Source organism: Sus scrofa, chromosome 13, assembly GCF_000003025.6.
Source record: "Sus scrofa isolate TJ Tabasco breed Duroc chromosome 13, Sscrofa11.1, whole genome shotgun sequence".
In the NCBI taxonomy this organism is placed as follows: domain Eukaryota; kingdom Metazoa; phylum Chordata; class Mammalia; order Artiodactyla; family Suidae; genus Sus; species Sus scrofa.
In genome coordinates this window covers 3453850-3474898 of record NC_010455.5, presented here as the reverse complement: position 1 = coordinate 3474898, position 21049 = coordinate 3453850, and the positions used below count along the sequence as shown (strand labels likewise).

Sequence of the window (21049 nt, the reverse complement as noted above, 5' to 3'; positions counted from 1 at the left end):
CCCGCCCCACACCCTCCCCAGCCATTGGATGGAGACAACGCAATTCCTTTAACAAGCCCAACGTCAATGGATACAGGTGGTGTTCAGGGTATTGCAAACAGTTCTCCAGTGAGTAACTTTGTGAACTTGTCGTTTTTTGTATATCAGATCACATCCAAGGAGTGAGATTGTTGTGTCAAAGGGTAATAAATGTATTTGTAATTTTGAGAGTTGCTGTCCAGTTGTTCTGCCTAAGGTTGAATCTGCCCTCCTGCCAGCCGTGTATGAGAATTCTTGCCTCCCCACAGCTTTGTCACCTAAGTAGTTGTCGAACTCTGGTGTTTGTCCAGTACTGGAGGCGAAACTATAGTATCTCAGGGTAGTTTGGATCTGCACTTCTCTTACTGTGAGATTTGGCGTATTGTCCTGTGCTTTATGGCCCTTAGAAGTTTCTATTTCTGTGACTCTCTTCCTGTCCTCATCCCATCTTTAAAATGGGGATTACTGAATTTTTTTTCTTAGCACTTTTTGGGAATTCTTTTTTGACTATAATTCAAACTACAAATATTTTCCCATCATGTCACTTGTCTTTTGACTTTGCTTACCTTGACTTCTGCCATGCAGAAGGGGTTTTATGTCACCAGATTATATTTTAACATTATGGCTCCTGGATTCTAAACTGTTTAGAAATGGTTTCCAATAAACCCTTTACAAATTAAAATAATAAAATTGTATTAAATGTGGGGGCTTGGACACAGGCATCTATTGCTTCTCTCTTCTGAAACATCCCAGGAGCTCCCTGATGGCTCAGTAGGTTAAGGATTATGGCATGGGTTTGGTTTGATCCCTGGCCCTGGAAACTTCCACATGCTCTGGGCATGGCCAAAATAAAAGAAAAATCCCAGTGAACTGATACTAAAAGAATGATAGATAGATAGATAGATAGATAGATAGATACCCACAAAAACAAGATTGAAAGAAAACAAAGTGGAAGATGAGTGATTCCACCTACTATTTAGAAGACAGCAGGTGCATGGGGAAGACTGATTGCTTTAGCAAAGTGGAGGAAGCTGCACCTGGATGTAGAAGGGACCAAGGAAGCTCCTGTCTTCAAAGAGCAAATCCCTCCAGGATGGTGGCATGTGAACTCAGAGCTGAAAATCAGGGCATTGGTTTGAAGTGCTCACACAATGTGGTAAGATCCCTGACTCTCACCTCTGCCTCATGTAATCCAGTGACTGTGGAGATCCTGCAGGGATCAGACGAAACCACTTAAAGAGTCAGAACATATGTATCCATGAAACAAAAACAAGATGCTATTTAAAAAAAAAAAAATAAGAAATAGTCAAAAGATAAGAAAGCACTTTGGGGTCTGAAAATAGGGCAGCAGAGCATCTTAAAACATAAGGAAACGTCTGGAAAATAAAATAAAGGATATCTTTCAGAAGGTAAAATAAAAAAAAAAAAACAGAAGGAAAGGCAATAAAATTAAAATATCAATGCTACATTGCAACCAATAGGAAGTCCAGAAAAAAGGAAAACGGAAATTGAGGAAAGAAAAATTATCAAAGAAAAAAAAAGGGACACTTTTCAGAGCCAAAGGATAAGAATCCTTTGAGGTGAAGCCATTAGGTGTACAGCCCTTTGAGTTGGAAAGAAACAAACAAACAAAAAACTGCCAAAGATGTGACCCTAAAAGGACACACACACACAAAAAAACCCACACAAACAAAAAAAGTTCTTTCACCCTTATAATGTGATGAAATAAAGTTTATATTAAAAAAAAAAAACCATGGAGGCATATTGTGAAATTCTGGAACTTCATGGAGAAAAATATCCTAAAATTTTCCAAAGCAATCTAAGTGTTAGTAATCCAAATAGACATAGCAAGAGAGACACTGACATCTAGAAGCTAGTGGAGCAATACTCTAAAAATGTTAGAGAAAAAATAAATTTCAGCCTAGACTTCTGCACCCAAACTATTAGCTAAGGGGGAAGACAAAGACTTTTTAGGAGTTCAAGTTACAAATGACTTCTAGGGCATTGTTTCCTAGGGAGCCACTAGGGAAGTGCTCCAGCAAAATGAGAAAGGAACCAAGAAAGAAAAAACACCAGCCATAGACAGCAGTGGAGGGAGAACTTAGGCTTGGGACACCTCCACACCAGGTTGGAGCACAGGTACAGAAGCTCCAGAAATGGTGTCTCTAAGTGGGAAAAAAATAGAACTAATGTACTTAGGCGTATGGGCTATTTATTGATAGGCATAAAATAGAGACGTTGGAATATGTGGAATGCATTAGTGATGGGTTCATGGACAGCCAGAGAGATGGGGGGTGGGAAATGAAGCCACAGTTAACTCCAGGAAAAATAAAGGGTTACATTTTAAAACGAAGGTGTGGTCATCGGCATTACTTGACCCAACCACAAACAATATTTGCAAAGTTGTAATAACATAAACACAGACGCTTGATTAATTAAAATTATGTGGTAACCATTTGGGGCACCAGGAAAGGGAAATTAAATGTGTAAGGGAGTGCTATGCTTTCATTTCCCATGCTGGGAAATCAAAAGATACCTAACACTGATAAGTAAGGAAGTAGTAATAAACATGGCCTGCCAATAAGTGTTAGGCGCTAGTGGATTGGTGGCAATTTTACAAAAGACTCTTGCAGGGCTCTTGCTTCAGGTGCGCTCTCGGGAAATCAGGGAAGGCCCCAGCTGGTGGCTTTTGGGAGCAGAGACATCCTGTCTCCGGCACTGTTTCAGGAGTAGAGGCCAACCCAGAGGTCCTGCACACTTTTCAGACATGGAAATCAAATTCCTCTCATTTACAGTCATGAATAAAGAGCAAAGTCTTGTTTTTTTTTTTTGTTTGTTTGTTTTTTGTCTTTTGTCTTTTGTTGTTGTTGTTGTTGCTATTTCTTGGGCCGCTCCCGCGGCATATGGAGGTTCCCAGGCTAGGGGTCGAATCGGAGCTGCAGCCACCGGCCTACGCCAGAGCCACAGCCACGCGGGATCCGAGCCGCGTCTGCAACCTACACCACAGCTCGCGGCAACGCCGGATCGTTAACCCACTGAGCAAGGGCAGGGTCCGAACCTGCAACCTCATGGTTCCTAGTCGGATTCGTTAACCACTGCGCCACGACAGGAACTCCAGTCTTGTTTTTTAAACTGCCTTTCTCCCAGATTCTTCCATAAACGAGAAGAAAATGAGCAAACTGACATACAGGATACGAACTTTCTCACTGGGCCAGTGAGTTACCTCGTAATACTCCCTGCACAGAGGATCTTAAAAAGGATCAAAAAACCAGCGCATGTCTTAGTAAACTCTACTTTGTGTTGTCCTGTTTTGGGAGGGTAAAGGAAGGTTGTCTTGGACACCTGTTTCTTTAGTGGATTTGCGACCACCGGAGAAATTGTAGGGAACAAAAGAGAAAAAGAGCCATAAATACAAATGAATCCCTTTTATACAAGTCAAAGAACCACAGGCCATTCTCTCTCTCTCTCTTTCTCTTTTTTTAACACTCCAGGTGTGATCGGAGATTGCATAGCCACACAGGAGAGTGGAGAGTTAATTAAAATTTCTGCTCCTGTTCCCAGAAAGAAATGTCTTTTCGTTTGATGAGCAGGCTGGCTTTGGAGTGCTGTTTGTGCTTTTTCTCTCCTCACTGTAGTGTCACAGGAAAGCAGATCAAAGAGAGCCTTCCAGCCGGTGCATTTCCAACCACCTTTCTTAGCTAATGGACTTGAAAGCCTCTTTCCACCTACTGCGTGGGGCTCATGTCATATTTTGGAAATGTCATCTTCTGACTGTATTGATACTGTGCACACCGGCTTTGATAGGTGCTTGTGGAAAATCACATTTACTGTTAATTAAATCAAGACCAGCCCAAGTAGTTGGAGTGGGAGAGTCTGGCAGAGTGAAACACCTCACCCCCTACCATTTGTGTTTTGCTTTTCAATCCATCCTGTGATAGCCCGGTGATTGAACCCTCTCTCAAGCAGGGTCATGTTTGGTTGTGTTTTCTCTTTTCCTTTTGGTCTTTTTGATTCCATACCCTCTGGCTGACATCCCCTACGATGAGGGGGGTGGAAATACCTTTGGGGAGAAATCCTGTCGTCTTTCTCTTTAAGATGGTGAATAAGCGAAATAAAATAGAGCCCAGCAGAAGCAGCCCTGCGAGGCCCATCTGGGCAGGTGGGTCAGGCTGCCGCCGGGGTATCCATTGTCCTGCTCACTGGGTGCCCGAGGAGAGAACCCGGCCGGAGCACAGGCACCAATAAAAGGACTCCATCCTGCCACTCGGGCTTTGTGAGCGCACCGTGCTTGTCCTGGTTGCCATGGCTATTGTCTGATTGTGGCGGGTTTGTCACAGAGCTTGATAAAGTGGGGAGGTTATTCTTGATAGGCCCAAGTAATCATAACCTCGCAGAGCTGGAGTGTGGATTTAACGTTTTCTCCCTCTCTTTCAATCAGGAATGTGGGGATGGGGGCACAGGTCCTCGAGATAAAGCAGCCACAGCAGGTGGTGAGAACCCTGCTCAGCGAGAGGGATACCGGGTGGTGCTGGTCTAAAAGGGGGTTCCCGTGTGCCCAGGGTGCCGGCAGACATGGGGGTCCCTGGTCATCCACCACTATCTCTGCCCTGAGTCAGGGCTTCGGGGATGGGGCCAGAATAGGGTCCCCTCCTGTCCCTCTCCTATCAGTTGGTTGTACTTGTACCCAGCTCTCCTCCCGCCCTTCCTGCTCCCCCTACCAAGCTCCTTCCTCTCCTCCTCCTCCTGCCCCCCCTTCTCCTCTCCCCCACTTCTCCTCTTCCCCCCTCCATTCCTTTCTGCTGCACCAATATATGTAACTCGGCTTTTTCTCCTCTCATGGAGAATGAAAGGAAGGGTTAGATCTGAGGTAACAGCTGATAGATTCCAACTACAAAATTGCAGACTCTTTTCTGTCATCAGAGGAAACCTAATTGATTACTTAGGCAGTGCTTCTCAGACTTAACTGCATCTCAACTATTGGAAGCACTCTTTAAAAAAAAATAGAACTACCACATCATCCAGCACTTCCATTCCCGGGTATATATCTGAAGGAAATAAAAACACTTGGAGTTCCCATTGTGCTTCAGCAGGTTAAGAACTGGACTAGTATCCATGAGAATGCAGGTTTGATCCCTGGCCTCACTCAGTGGGCTAAGGATCGGTGGTTGCCATGAACTGTGGTGTGGGTTGCAGATGCAGCTCAGATCCTGTGTTGTTGTGGCTATGGTGTAGGCTGGTAGCTGCAGTTCTGATTCAACCCCTAGCTCAGGAACTTCCACATGTGGCCCTAAAAAGGAAAAAAAAAAAAAAAAAAAAAAAAAAAAAGAGAAAAAACACTAATTATAAAAGATACATGCACCCCAGTGTTCATAGCAGCACTATTTGCAATAGCTAAGACATGGAAGCAACCCAAATGTACAGCAAGAGATGACTGGATTAAGAAGATGTGGCACATAGATACAATAGAATATTGGTCAGCCATAAAAAGGAACAAAGTAATGCCATTTGCAGCAACATAGATGGACCTAGAGATTATGATACTAAATGAAGTAAGTCAGAGAAAGACAAATGCTGTGTGTTTTCACTTATATGTAGAATCTTTAAAAAAAAAAGAATGAATATAACAAAACAGAAACAGACTCACAGAGAATAAACTAATGGTTACCAGTGGGGAGAGGGGGTGGGAGTGTGGGCAAGATAGGGGTATGGGATTAAGAGGTACACATTACTAGTTATAAAATAAATAAGATACAGAGACATAATGTACAGCACAGAGAATGTAGCCAATGTTTTATAATAACTTTATATGGAGTATAATCTATAAAAATATTGAATGTTGTACACATGAAATTAATATAATATTGTAAATCAACTACAATTAAAGAAAAAAGCTGGAGTTCCCACTGTGGCGCAACTGATAGGCAGCATCTTGGGAGTGCTGGGATGTGGGTTTTTCCCCGGCACAGCGGGTCCAGGATCTGGCATTGCTGAAGCTGTGGCATAGGTCACAACTGCAGCTCAGCTCTGATCCCTGGTACCCCCATATGCCGTGGTGTGGCAAAAAATTAAATAATTGGTTTTTAAAAAGTAAAATTGAAAAAAAAAAGGAATTTCCATTATGGCTCAGCAGAAACAAACCCAGCTGGTTACTATGAGGATGCAGGTTTGATCCCTGCCCTCGCCCAGTGAGTTAAGGATCCTGCATTGCTGCGAGCTGTGCTGTAGGTTGCAGATGCAGATCAGATGTGGTGGTGCTGCGGCTGTGCTGTAGGCCTGCAGCTGCAGCTCTGATTCAATCCCTAGCCTGGGAACTTCTGCCCTAATAGAAAGAAGGAAGGCAGGAAAGGGAGGGAGGGAGTGGAGAAAAAAGCAGGTTTCTGGGCACTACCTCAGAGTTTCTGATTGTGTAGGTCTGGATGGTGTCCAGAGACTCTTCATTTCTAACAAATTCCCAGTTGATGCCACTGGCCGGGGACCGAACCACTGACATAGGCCCAGACTTATTTCATATGGTTGAGGCTCGCTTGGTATGCTGGTTGCCCAGTAGCCATGCTGGGACGGGTGCCCAGTGATAGAAGCTTTACAAGGCGTTGGAAGCGGCAGGGCTGGTTGTTCCCTCATCTCTCTTCTGGCCCCTGGTTCTGTCCTCAAAAGGCCTCCAGCAGGACAGCCTCTCCCCATGGATCGTCTCCTCGGAGCAGTGCTGCTCCCCAGCTGAGCACCGCCCCCCTCAAACCGATGTTCCAGGCCCAGCAAGATCTGGTCCGTAACTTGTGTGTGTGGGAGTCCCCTGTGGAGTGCCTCTTCCGCAGTCCTGCCTTCCATCTCCGCCCAGTCCCTGAGCCCCAGGAACCCGCCCTGACCGCTGACCTAGCAGAGATGGGGGTGCAGAGTCTACGCAGAGCAGAGTGAGGGCAAGAGTCAGAAGTTAGGCCAGCCTCTCCAGAAAGCAGGATGAGGCCCCGGCAGCAGCCTCCCAGCTGCATTCCCTCCCCATAGGAGCAAGACTGGGTTTTCCAATTGAAAGGCAAGGGGCAGTGCCTCCCCACCCTCCTTCCCTGATTTGAAATGAAACAGCTTTCATTCACTCCTTTATGGCAAGACACGTAACACAGGTGAGGCTCCCTGCATGTGTGCACACGCATGGGGTGTGTGTGTATGTGTGTGTGTGTGGTGCCGCTGTGACTGGATGCAGATGACTCGATCTTTTGTCAAATGTAATTTAACTCCCCAGAACAGGCTCTGAATCCCTAGGCTTCTTCAGTGAAACTCACAGGAGGCTATTTGTCTCGACAAAAATAAAACAAAAGTAATGGATTAATCCTTTGGCTCTCACTCCTTGCTGACTGCACAAGACTGAGTCAGGGCTGTACAGAAATCCTGTGTTGGCAATTGGGCTCCAGAGGCTTTAAGCATCTTCAGAGCCAGGGTGGGGTCCCCAGGCTGCAGGGTATCCCTTTCTGCTTCGTTGAGCAGGCCGATTGGATGGTCCCCTCTTGCCTTTAGACATCGTTGGCTTGAGGCAGCCACAGCCCTGACCGTGGCCTTTCTCCCCAGGGTGTCGAGGTGCAGACAGACTACGTGCCCCTGCTGAACTCCCTGGCTGCCTATGGCTGGCAGCTCACCTGTGTACTGCCGACCCCTGTTGTCAAGACAACCAGGTAACAACACCATCATCGCTGTCACTGAATACTTGCTCTGTTTCCGATAAGCTCGTTATGTATGGAACTTATTGGATCCTCATGACAAGCGTGTGAGACCGATGCTTTTATATCTACTCTCCACCTGGGAGGCGGCAGAGCCGGGACTTCAGATTCTTAACACATCCCCTAGCACCCCTCTCCCCACGTGGGGACCCTCAGCCAGCCATTGGTGCCTGGCCTGTCACCTGGGCGGAGGGGCTGCAGGGCTCTCAGACACAACTGTGCACAGTATGGCCCATACTGGGCTAGGCAGGCATGGTGCAGACCAAGTCTCACTTAGTTCTCAAAAAATCCTCTGAGGTGGGATTTTTGTTGTTGTATTTAATCGATTTTACAGCTGAGGAAAGTGTGGCCAGGGAGGTTAGAGGACTCGTCTGAGATCATGGCACTGGTCAGTGGCCCCGAAAGGGGGCGTGAGGCCAGGCTGTAGGCCTTCCCTCCATTTCCACGTTCAGAGTCGTTTGTCCACACTCGGCTCTGCTCACCATCCCTTGAGCTCATTGCAGTCTTAGCACCCTAAAAGGCCTTGCATCTGTCTTTAGGACTAGTTTGTTATCAAACTAGTCCTCCTAACTGCCTATGGGGTGGTGAGCCTAGATAGGGCTCCCATTTTATAGATGCAGAAACTGAGGCTCAGAGAGGCTGCATCACATCCTTGAGGTCTCACGGCCAGTAAGGGGCAGCACTTGGGACTAGACCCTCCGTCTGCAGGCCCAGGCACTCCGACAGTGGGCTGCCTCTTTGCTGACCAATGGGGACGCCCTCCCAGGGCCCTCAGCGCCTGCCCTCCCGGGTCCTGCTGCTGGCTCACCCTGCAGGATGATGGACAGAAGGAGGCAGGGCTGGGGGTCTGGGGATGGCAGGCAGCCCCAGAGCACAGGCTGGGTAATGAGTGCTGGTGCTCATCTCTGCCTCTTCTGCGCCCTCACCAGCAACCAGTCTGCAGCCGCCCTGTGGTGCCCCCCCATCCCACCCCTCCCGATCCTCCATATTGTTTCTTGGCCAAGATTTCTGTGGGCACAAGGTGGTGCAGTGGAGGGACCCCCGGACTTGTGACCTCAAGGTTTGAACCCACATCCTGAGTCTGCTGCCTGCTAACTGTGCACCTTCATCAAGTACACACATAGCGTCTTTGAGCCAGTTTCCTAATTAGTCCATGTGACTAAGAATGATGCCCCCCTTCAGCTCTGGATGATAAGAACCCTGTGAGAGTGTATTTGAACCTGAAGCCCCAGCTGGCTCTGAGCTCTCAGCCTGAAGGGTGCAGACAGGTCTGCCTGTCTCTGTCTGTGTCTCAGGTTGTCACACCTTCTAAATGAGCCTCCACAATCCTCTACCTTCCTGGCCTTAAATGACCCCCTCGCAGTGGAATGGAGGGCGTGTGGAACCAAGCAGACCTGGGCTTGAATCCCCGCTGTGTGACCTTGAGCCTGCTCCTTGACTGAGCTGTCTTGTCTGGTTGGTGAAAGCCGTGGTCCTACTGCTTGGAGCACAGAGTGCAGTTGCCCAGCCTGGCACAAAGCAGGACATGTCCGCCCTCTCCCTCCTTCTCCGCTCACATCCTGTGTAGTGACACATCAGCTCGGCAGAAGAAACGTGCCCAAAATAGAGATTTAAGAAAGTGATCAGAAGGGAGAAAACAGGAGTTCCCACTGTGGCACAACAGAATTGGTGGCCTCTCTAGAGCACTGGGACACTGGTTTGATCCCTTGCCTGGCACAGTGGGTTAAGGATCCGGTATTGCCCCAACCACAGCTTATATTATGACTACAGTTCGGATCTGATCCCTGGCCCGGGAACTCCATGTGCCATGGGGCAGCCAAAAAAAAAAAAAAAAGTGAAAAAAATTTTTTTAATTTTAAAAAGATACTAGCATTAAAACAAAAAGGAGGGAGGGAAAAAAATGATCTCTTTCTTAGTATTTCTCCTTCTTAGTATTTCTAGCATCTTTAAGGCAGCTCCATGGGGTCCTGCCTTCTGGAAGGAAGTACATTCCCTGTGCCGTAAAAATGCCTCCATGCCCCCAGCCCACTTTGTTAATGCCAGTCCCTGCCCACTGCCCGGGCTCCTGTAATGGTGACAGGAGAGCTCATCAAGCAGGGCCTCACTGCCCGCTCATCCCGAGCCAACCAGGCCCTTCCATGGTCTCTTTCCCAAAGGCCAACTTGGAAGAGGCCTCCCACCCCTCTGATACTCACTGAAGAGGCTGCTTTGTCCTCATTTGGCCAAGGTGTTAGCTGTCATTTCACGTCATGGGAGGGAGGTTTCAGCCATGAAGCACTTGGAACCTGCACCTTTTCTTGGGCCCCCGAGCTAGCTCCCCAAGAAGCAAGGGGTGGATGGCCTGGGGGTGGGAGGGTGGGGAGCATCTTGACCTCTGACCTCTCTCTGGTGGCACACTTCCTTTCCCGTGGCAGCCAGCCTGGATGAAGTTCAGGATGGCGGCCTCCAGGTGAGGTTCAGGGCTCCCTCGAGTATAAATGACTCATTGTCAGTCCCGCGTGTGTGTTACAGGGAGGGGAGCGTATCCACGAAGCAGGTAGTCTTCCTTCAGAGACCGTGTCTGCCTCAGAAAATCAAGAAGAAGGAATCAAAGGTGAGTGATCTCGGTTGCTTCAGCTTCATGCGGGTTTTCTACAGTGGTTGGGCGGGGGTGACAGGCAGCCTGCTCCAACTTCTGGAGATTCACAAAGCCCAGGCCACCTGAGCCCCTGGCAGAATGCATCATGCCTGAGGCTGTGGCAGTGGGCTGGGTGAGGGCGCTGGAGGGCCTTGTCCCTGGTCTCCTCCTGCCAGGATGCTCAGGCCCCACTTTCCCAAGAGGCTAAAGGTAGGGCGTGAAGGCACCTGCTTTCAGACCCAGGCTGGGATGGTTGCGCTCATACCCAGCTTCTCTGTACCTTCATCTCATTACCAGTCACTTGAAGCACTGGCCTGCCCATGAATCCTTGGGACCTCGGAACTTTGGGAACGTTGGCAGAGAGAACCTGTCAGATCGCTTCCTGCAGGCGCTGCCCCCCAGGTCTCTGAGTGACAGTGGCTGGTGTAGACACCAGGCAGCCCTCCCCTGTGGAGTGAGTCCTCAGGCCAGGCTGTCCTGAGATGGCCAGAGGCCTTTCCTCCTCCCTGGATGTGACACGAACACAGAAACACAGGTGCACTGAGAGACATGACTTCTCAGAATTTCCCCGTGTTTCCTGTGGTTGCACGCAAACTCTCCCCTTGTGTGAGATGATTGTGATGCTTCACGGCCCTACGCTTCGCCTCCATGGGTGCTCCTCCTGTGGGTGCTCACTGTCACTCAGAAAGAGGCCGGTGAGTGGAGGGGACCTTCCAAGCCTGTCAGGTGTCACCTGGAGCCAGCTTACTCGCCCTCTGATGACCAAGGCTACACTGCGGGGCATAGCCCACCAGGCCCATTCAGCCCCTCGCCTGGCCCCCTTCCCTGGGCTCCCCACTCGAGGTTCCTCCTGTTCCCTGGACATGGGGCCTGGACAGGAGCACCAAGCAAGTGAACAGATTGGAGCAGCTCCTCTGCGGCCAACAAATCCATGCGGGGGGCAGGGGGAGACTCATGGGAGGAACGCCAAGGAAATGGCTCCAGAGCCAGATGGGGTGGCGGGCAGAAGAGGGTCTTTCCAGGCTCAGAGACACTAGTGTGACAGGTGACAGCAGCAGAGGACCATAAGGCAGCCGCAGAATCCACTGTTACCCACCAGGAGCAGTCAGCCGCCAGCTGGAAGACGGATGGCCCTGGGCTGCCACCAGCCTCAGTTTGGCCTGGGCTGCGGGACCGTGTGCGTTCCAGCAAGCGGGCGAGGTCTCCTGCCAGATGCCAGGAGAAGCCCGGCTTCTGCCCTTACAAGGAGGAGGTCCCAGCAGATCCAAAGGATGGATGGGTGACTTAATTCTGGTCTAGGCAAAGCATCTCACCGAGGGGACAAGCCAGTGGAAACTTGAGGGCCGGGGGACTTTCAGGCAGGGCTTTAAAGCTGCTGTAAGAAAGTAAAGCATCATACCTCAAGGAGAATCCAGAGAGGTGGGAGTCAGTTTTTTTCTGGCCAGTAGAAATATCCACCCCCAGCCAGCGGCACACGCCTGGCCACCGGCTTTCTTGCAACAGTGTTTGCTTATTCATTGCTGCTCGTTCCAGGGGCTGACTGTTCTGTGTGACCTAGGGAGGTCACCTGTCTGGTGGAGCCCCAGAGAGGGGACTGTACCATCTCATCCTTCTCATCGTCCACACCCTAGCTAGCAGGTGGTTGTCCCGCTCCCAGGAGACTGTGTCTCCCATGGGGATGGCGGTAGCTCCATCCTCATCAGGCCCTAGCCCTCCCTCCACCCCCGACCCCCGCTGCATCAGTGATACTGTCTGTCTCCTCCACCCCTTTAAGCACCTTTTCCTCTTGGCTGTCCCGCCACCTTCACCTGTCCCACCAATTTCCTCGTTTTCTAGCCCCATTTCTCCTCGTTGTCTCCTACCTCTTCCTTAGAAAATCTCACCCACCCCCAGAGGGAGAAAGCCTCACCACCTCTGTGCTGAAGATCTTACCTCTGCACATTCAGCCCTCCCTTCTCTTCCCAGGTGCCCTGTGGCTGCTCCACAATCTCAGAGCAGCTCCTGACATAGCCCTTCCCCCCACCTAGAGGAACAGCACTTCCAGGGGCCCGAGACTCACACCCACCTAGAGGTCACCCTTGGCTTTCCTGTCTCCTTCCCCCCATATGCACTCTGTCCTGCAGGCATGTCAATTTTTAAGTTCTAGAAACTCTAGAAACCCCCCTCTCCGCTCCATCATCTCCGGCCTGGACTATTCCAGCCTCCTGATGACAGGTCTCTTCTTCAGATACGTTCTCCAGGTGTTCCCCTTGTGGCTAAACGGAAACGAACCCAGCTAGTATCCATGAGGATGCGGGTTCAATCCCTGGCCTTGATCACAGGGTTAAGGATCTGGCAGAAGGTTGCCATGAGCTGTAGTATAGGTCACAGATGCAGCTCAGATCCCATGTTGCTGTGGCTGTGACATAAGCCAGCAACTACAGCTCCAATTCAACCCTAGCCTGGGAACTTCAATATGCAGCACCTGCGGCCCTAAAAAAAAAAAAAATCCACCCAGAGCCAAAGTGATCTTTTAAAAAAACAGATTGTATCATGTCACCCCACTGACACAATTACCATGGTTCTAAAGCTTTGTGTTCTTCTGAAGATAAAGGTAGAAGCCTGTTCTGTGGTCACCTGGCCCTTCGGGATCCGGCCCCCACTTCTGTATTCCAGCCGCTCTAGCCTTCCCGCTCTTCCATGGCCCCCTCCCTGCCACAGGGCCTTTGCTTGGCCGGTTCCTCTGCCTGGGGTGCTCTCTTCCTTTGTATTTTCTCAGGCCGGTGTTCCCTCCTTTTAGGCCAGGCCAGGCTCTGTTGCGATTCACTGGGAGGAACCACACTCCTCTCCTCTCCATTTCTAATTTTTTGTGATCAGTAACTTATCCTCCACTCAGAGAATCAGACGTTACTTCCATGAGAACGAACCCTTTCCCCCCTCACTGTTGTCTGCCCAGTGCCTGGCTTTTAACTGATACTCAACAGATACCTATAGGATCGATGAGTGGCTAATCAAACCCCTGAGCCCGGATATTCACAGTATGTCTAGCGTTCATTTTTTTTTTTTTTTGGTCTTTTTGTCTTTTTCTAGGGCTGTACCCACAGCATATGAAGGTTCCCAGGCTAGGGGTCCAGTTGGAGCTACAGCTGCTGGCCTACACCACAGCCACAGCAACATGGGATCCGTGCCGAATCTGTGACCTATACCACAGCTCACGGCAACACCAGATCCTTAACCCACTCAGCAAGGCCAGGGATCGAACCTGCAACATCATGGTTCCTAGTCGGATTTGTTAACCACTGAGCCACGACGGGAACTCCTAGTGTTCAAATGTAAGAAAAGAGATCCTGGGGTTCCTTAGTGGTGCAGTGAGTTAAGGACTTAGCATTGTCACGGAAGGGGCTTGGGTCAATGCTGTGGCTCAGGTTTGAGCCCTGGCCCCCAGGAACTTCCACATGCCACAGGTCTGGACAAAAAAAAAAAGAAAAGAGGTTCCAAGATTGGAATGCCAAGGATGCAGTATATTTAGTTCTCTTTGGATCAGCCAAGTGGACAAAATTCTCCAATCAAGACTTTTCAGCTTGAAAGAAAGAAACCCTTCTGCATACCTCTGAGTGTGACTTTCAAAGCAAATATTAACCTTGGAAGGTAAGAGGTGATTTCTACAATACAGGAGAAGTCTGCCTTCTGGCTAAACTACTTGAAGTGGAGGCAGGTATGGACAGTTTTTTTAAATGTGTGAATTAAATCCACTCATCCTGCTGATGTGGAATTCTGGACACACACACTGCTCTAAATGAAGTGGAGAGTTTTTCCTTTTTTTTGCACGTATTTCTGGCATGGACGGCTGGTTAGGATTTTTTTTTCAGTTTAGACACCAGCACCACATCCACAAGGCAGACACCCTGGCTTGGGGAAGACCCATCAATCCTATTCGACTCGCAGCTTGCTGGCTGAGTTCCGAGGCTTGCCCTGCAATGACGCAAGACGTAACGCGTCACCTGGGCTGGACTGCCTGCTTCGGGGAGGTGGATGCTGCAGACCTCAGAGCCTCCACATAGGAAACTCTGTCACCTTGGGGTCTGAAGTACAGCCACTCCTTGAACAACACGGAGGTTAATCTGAATATAATCAATTGAGAGTGGACCCTCCCTATCTAAGGTCCCAGTTCTCAGGCACAGACCGTGTAGTACGGTGGTTTTTACTATTGATAACCTTCCACGTACAAGTGCACAGTTCAAACCTGCATTTCCGAGAGCCAACTGTAATTTTCGTTGTTCCTTAAATGTTGTGACTGTCCCAGCAAAAGAGGAAGGGCTGCCTGCTGGTGAAGGGAGGCGGGCACGAGGATGGAGGCTCTCTTGTGGATACAGGGCTGGGGCTTCGCGAGAGCTGGGGGTGTGTTCATTTCCCTGAGACACTTTTCACACGCTAAAACCCTGCCCAGCTATTGCTCTTAGCTGAACAGTGGTTCTCACATTGTGGTCCATGAAGCAGCAGTATCAGCATCACCCTGGAGCTTGTTGAAAATGCCCAACTCCCTCCCCGCCCCAGGCTCTTGAGTCAGGAACTGCAGGACAGGGTGGAGGGACCTGTGTCTGAAGGAGCCCGCCAGGTGATTCTAATGCCCGCTCAAGTCTGAGCGCCCGTGTTTAGGGCCCCTTCCAGACTCACCTTGTGAATCTCCATTCAAATTTTATCATTATTGATTTTTGTTAAAAAAAAAAAATGGGCCTGTCAAGGAGACTTCAGTGTGGATATTTGTTTTTAGTAAGACAAACCAAAGCATCTTTCATAGCAGTTAAATCTGGGCTTCCATTAGCTGACCGCTTGGCTTCAGACTCCAGCGCCTGGCCTAACAGATGAAATCTAACAGCGTTAAGTCTGAAAGCTTGAGGCACTTAGGTGACAGAGCTATTCCAAAAGTGCAGCCCCTCTCCTCTGGCCTCCTCTCCTCCCTTCCTTCCAGAAAATGAGCTTAAAGCCTTTTACCCACCAAGAACAAGCCGATAGAAGGTTAGTATGGAGCCAGAGAAACCTGTGTTTGAATTTTAGCTCTGCCATTTCCTAGCTGTGTCACTTTGGGCAAGTTACTTAACCTCTCTGAACCTCTACATGGTCATCATAAAATGGTGCTGCCTAGTGAGAGTGCTGCTTTGGGGATTGAGGGAAATGGAAGAGCTTAATTTTAGATTATATAGACCCTGAGTTTTAGCCACTGGTATGTCCCTGTTTCATGAGAATGCCTCCTTGCAAAGGAGAGAAGGAAAGAGGAAGACTCAAGTGAGAGCCTCCTGGTGACCTGGTTGCAGTCTCCAGTTGTGGTCCACTGGGGATCCCAGGCAGCATGGGAATCAGTGACATCACCATTCCCCATCTGAGGACACAGAAAACTGCTCGAAAGCATTTGGCTTGGCAGATTTTTCCGAAATGATTCAGGATAGAAAAACGTTGGCTAGAAGTCCCCATCCAGCTTGGCATGGACAGTCCCAAAGCCATCTCTGCTCAGCAGCTCCAGCAGGGTCCTGGAGAAAGTGGCTGGCATGCCGGCCACGGGCCCTTTCCAGCCTGTGTCCTTCTGTCATATTTTATCAGATCAATATGGCTGGGCATCTGAGGAACCATGGAATTGCTGTTGCTTACTGAGCAAGAGCAGCCTCTGAGGGGATGTCAGGTTTATATTAGAAAATAACCAGGATCCAGGATGGAAACTGGCACAGGTGGAATTGTCACAGCTGTACACCACCCACCTACAGAGGGTGCTCGTCCCATGCATTACAGTGTGAATGGGCCCCTGCAGTGTGCCCCATAGCACTGATGGGCACAGCTCTTTCAGAGATTAATAACTTGCCCTAGGACAGGCAACTAACAAGTGCTTTGAACTGGGTCTTAGTCACCATACTTTGTAATGCTTTGGTGTTTTAGCATTTCAGCCAAAGCAGTCGCACCACTTTTTTGGCAAAAATAAAACTTCAACTTCTCTCAGAGTTGACTGCCTCTCAGATTGCTGTATAGAGGATGGCTTAACTGGCCTTTTTAAAAAAATACGCAAAATGCAGGACTGGAGACATCCATTTAAAACAAACAAGGTTCTTCCATGTGGGCTGGAATTAAAATGCAGCAGCTGCTGCACATGACAAGGCAGCAGTTATGAACCATGGTCGAATGGTGCCCAGGAGCCATGCAGGGCTGGCACTGGAAGCAGCAGCATCCATGCTGAGGTCAGAGGTCCTGGTCCCACACTGATGATTGTGGAGCCCTGAGGTGCTTGGCTACAACGGGTGCCTTTGGGGTGGGGTCTGTGGCACCACTTCACCTGCAGAGAGGTCCATTGTGGGAAACTCACAGCTTGGGTAGAAAAGGCTCAAACTTCCAGAGGGAAGCCTGTCAGCCATCATACAAGAGAATCCCCAAAAATAATGACCAGGGGAAACCCAGTTGACCTTGTAGGTGAACTCATTTGGGCTTTGGGGGGTGGAGGATAAAGGAAGACAGGATAAATGCTAAATCCTAACTTCGGCATGCACTTTGTTCCCTTTCCTCTTCTTTGACGGAATATTTCAATTTATCTATCTTGTCAAAAAAAGGAGTTCAATGCATGAACCCCAGGATATGTTAAGGCAAATATGTTACTTGAGGAAGTAGATCTTTACCACTGGAAATGCCACAAAGGTGGCAGAGCTTTATGAATTTACATAGCACCTTTTTGTTTCCTCCTAACAAAGCACTCATATTTACCAGCAATGTGGTAAATTACAAAATGGTTTTCCACTGAGTTCCTGAGAAGTTATTCGAACGGAAGGCTCCCTCTGTTTTTCTTTCAGTCACAGAAGGCTTAAATTTAAGCCCATATTTGGTGAAATCAGTGTGGTGCAATTCAAGTGGAAAGAAATGAAAGAAGTGGAACTTCAAGTACAACCACATCTGTCCCAGGGGCCCGGAGCTATACCTGCAGGGCAGCTGAGGCCCTTGTCCGCGATCTAGGCCCCCAATTCTCTTCCAGCAAGACCTGTCTCTCCAGCGGGGCCTCCTGACCTGGGCCTTCACCCATTGAGCTCTCGATACTTGGTGGCATCACTCTTGTTCTCCGTGCCTCTCACAGCCAGGCCTGGCACATCCCGAGGCTGCCGTCACCCTGAGTACGCAGGATGGCAAAGTTCAGGACGACTGGGGGACCCCTTACATTTCAGGGGTGGAAGGAGGATCAGGCCTTGCGGAGCTATTAGCCCTAGAGCTCATCCCTCTTCTGTAAACACAGGGACCCATTTCTTTGAGTCTTCACTTTACCACCCTTCACGTTGCCGCGTCTGCTCTGGCTCATTTGCCCAGATTTATTCCAGGCACACAGGCTCCTAGGCTGTCTTCCTCCAGGGCAGCTCCTGTCTGTTGTCAGCAGACCCAGCAGGACTTTGAACCTTTCCTCCTCTTTTTCTTCCTCAAACCAATTTCTCTTTCTGGAGATCAGCCAGACCTGCTCTGTGGATATACCAGTGCCTCCTCCTTCCTAAGCCTCAAGTTGTTTTGACACTAAAATTACGGGACCAGTTGTGGTGCAGTGGAAACGACTCCAACTAGCATCCATGAGGACGCAGGTTCGATCCCTGGCCTTGCTCAGTGGGTTGGAGACCCAGTGTTGCCATGAGCTGTGGTATAGGTTGCAGGTGCGGCTTGGATCCCTTGTTGCTCCTCTGGCTGTGGTGTAGGCTGGCAGCTATAGCTCCAATTCGACCCCTAGCCTGGGAACTTCCATGTGCTGCAGGTGCAGCCCTAAAAAGACAAAAAAGAAAGTTACTGACCCTGATTGAAGTCAGAGTTCCTCTGCCCACTGTATAGATGAGAACACAGGCCAGTAGGGGTGGGGCTGGGACTCTTCAGCTGAGTGGTCTTCCTTGGCTTCAATGAGATCCCATCCTTGCTGAGCTTTGTTACTGATCATGCCCTTGGTGCTTCTGAGCTGTGTGACTCCCTGTCTTGGCTACAGGTGTGGCTCCCTGGGAAGTGGCATCTTGAGATGGATTTGCGTGAGGTCTCAGGGGGAGTGCCCTCAGGAACAACACCTGTGGGGGAGGGCGGGTGGGGGGTGGGCAGAGGGAGATGCTGGCTGTCCTGCAGTCACAGCAGTGGCCTCAGCCAGTGCTCCAGGTGGCACTGTAGCGGGGAAGGCCTTTTAGAGTTGCCCCAGGTTGGAATCAGGAGGATGGGTCATTGTCCCGCCTGGGCCAGTCGTGGGTCAGTTTGCCCTGGAAGGGCCTGTGACCTTGGGCAAGGTGGCAGGGCTCTCTAGCAGAGAGGAGCTCAGCAGGGGTTGTGAGCCTGGCAGTCCTGGAAGGGGCCCTGGTGCCCAGGTGTGTGCCCTTCTGACTTGGGTGACCTGACTCGGGGGCGGCCAGTCTGTGACGTCCACAGCTGCTCAGAATGGGAGTGGCCAGAGCCCTGGCATTTAGGAAGAGCAGGCCTGCATCTCCTCACCCATCTTGGTTCTCCAAACAGTAGGGTTTCAGCACCTCCCTTTCCAGGCCTTTGGTATGGCGCCAACTGAAATACCCCTCGCCCCCGACAAAACCCTGAAATCCACATCTAAAACACATGCCATGGCGAGACAGACAGGCTCTTGGTGAGTGTGATATTTGGGTCGTGACTAGGATTGGTGCTGAGTAGTGCCATGGTGTGAGGGATCCCAGGCGTTGTGTGTCTTGCTGCCAGAAGTGAAGGTGTGAAAGCAAACCAAGGTCCAGGGGAATCTCTGGATTCATGTATTTATCTCTATCTTCCCCAATTTCTAGTTTCAGTGGCGGTTCTCCCGAAACGAAACGCACAACAGACAGAGGCGGAAACCCAGAAGTAAGCTTGGTGCCAGAGACAAGCGGCAAGCAGAAGAAAATGAGAAGAATCTAGAAGACCAGTTGCTCAAAGCTGGAGACATGGGCAACTGTGTGCCAGGGATGCAGCAGGATGGCGCCCCTCAGGAGGTGAAGGTCCCTGTCCAGGCAGAGGTCCCAGCAGGAAAGCTGTGTCCTGACAGCCAGCTCTGTGTGGAGGACGGGGCCGTGCAGAACGGTCCCTCCAGCCACAGCCCGGCCCCAGCAGGAGGCTGTGAGGGGCACCCCGGTCCTGAGCCTGGCGAGGATGCTGGAGTGGGTGGTGCAGAGGCGGCGGCTGCAGAGCCCATGGCAGCAGAGGCCTGATGAGCTGGTAAACCTGGGGCCTGGTGCTGGTGGCCAGGCTGGAGGCTGGTTTGCCCTGGTGTCACCTGTTACCCTTTGGCTTGGCTTGACCTCTCTTGGTGAGCTTTCCTGGGCCCTACGAGGATCAGGTCCCTGACTTGGTTTCTGCACATCCATTTGAAATGTGTCCTAACGCCCCAGTGTTAAAATACAAGAGGGCAGGTTATTTCTAGACCTTGGGTGTTGGAGGCCCTCCCCGGGCTCCAGCACTCCTCCTGGGAGGGGATGGACCAGCCAGTGCCTCTGTCAGCCCCCAACCCCTGGGGCCTCCAGGCCAAATTCTTGGCTACAAATCAAGGCTGAGTTGTCCATCCCCGCACCCCTTGAGGGCAGTGTCCAGCCCCTGCTGCTTGTGTGGCTACTTGGTGACTGTAACAAACCCTGGCTCTTGGTCAGTTGCCCTTCTGCACCTGACCCCCACACCCCAACCTAGGCCCCTGCTGCTTTGGCAAAGAAAATGACATTGGGAGGAGGGGTGCCCTGCTGCCTGGCTTTTCTCAAAGTGTTCCCATAGATCCTGGTAATCTGGAAATGAAGAGGTAATTCTGTGTGTGTACCTACTCCTGCAGAATGTCTGAGAATGTATTCTGTGTTAGTATTAATCCCCCCCAAATTTTTTAAAGGTTTTGTATTCAGCTCATCACATGAACACACGTTCTTACTGTCATATAAGGGCAAGCCAACTGGTGGGAAGCCCGTGTTACATGCTCTTTTAATCAGTGACTCCTTGGCCAAGTCACTTCCCATGTATGCTATCCCGTGTTTATGTTGTCTGGAAAGTACTGTTGAGGCTTTAAGTAGATGCAACTGGCAGACCTTGGGGAGAAAGTGCCAACTGTCTTGACCAAACAACAGCTTGTCTCTTTCTTGTTTAGTTACTTAAAGCAATAAATCATTTTTGAGTTTAGTGCATTGAGTACTGAGTATATATGTCACGTCCTACAATGAAAAGTTCTAGCCTTGGGTCTCGACCCTACATCCTCAATTCACGTATCCTAAGTTTCTGACTCCTGGCAGCAGCAGGATGGCTCTGGAGGAGTGATCGAGGCTCCTGTGGGAACGGTGGAGCCAGCCCAACACGCTCTGCCTGCCTGGCTGGCATTTGTAGAAAGAAGAAAGTGGGATTCAGGAGCTACCAGGTAAGTCAGGATGCAGCCACCCCCCATGGCCCAGGATGGTGGAGACAAGTACCTTTCTAAAACAAAAATGTCCACATCGATTTCTAAGCATGTCTCCGAGCTTTTAAGTAAATTATTTAATGGTATCTTTTCCCATTTGCAAATTTTCTGAAATAAAACACATTTTTAATACATGTTTATAGGGTAGAATTGAAAACCCTTATATACAGTCATATTTTACAGGCATTTTCCTTTGGATTTTTAAGCAAACTTCCCACCCAAGCCCCAGAGCTTACCTGGAAAGGCTGAAGGCTTTGTTCAAAGAGAAGAGAGGTGTTTTTGTTTTCAGTTATATGTATTCTTGTTCAGATTCTTTTCCTTATAGGT

General features: G+C 49.8%; 1 protein-coding gene across 1 annotated transcript in view; it reads left to right on the top strand.

The window, feature by feature from the left end:
- Nucleotides 1-20451, top strand: part of RFTN1 (raftlin, lipid raft linker 1) — a 220625-nt gene extending 200174 nt beyond the window's left edge. The window contains exons 8-10 of the mRNA XM_021071357.1: nt 7576-7679; nt 10236-10317; nt 19104-20451. Of these exons, the coding sequence (XP_020927016.1) occupies nt 7576-7679; nt 10236-10317; nt 19104-19505 (588 nt within the window). The 3' untranslated portion in view covers nt 19506-20451. The remainder of the gene's footprint in view (nt 1-7575; nt 7680-10235; nt 10318-19103) is intronic.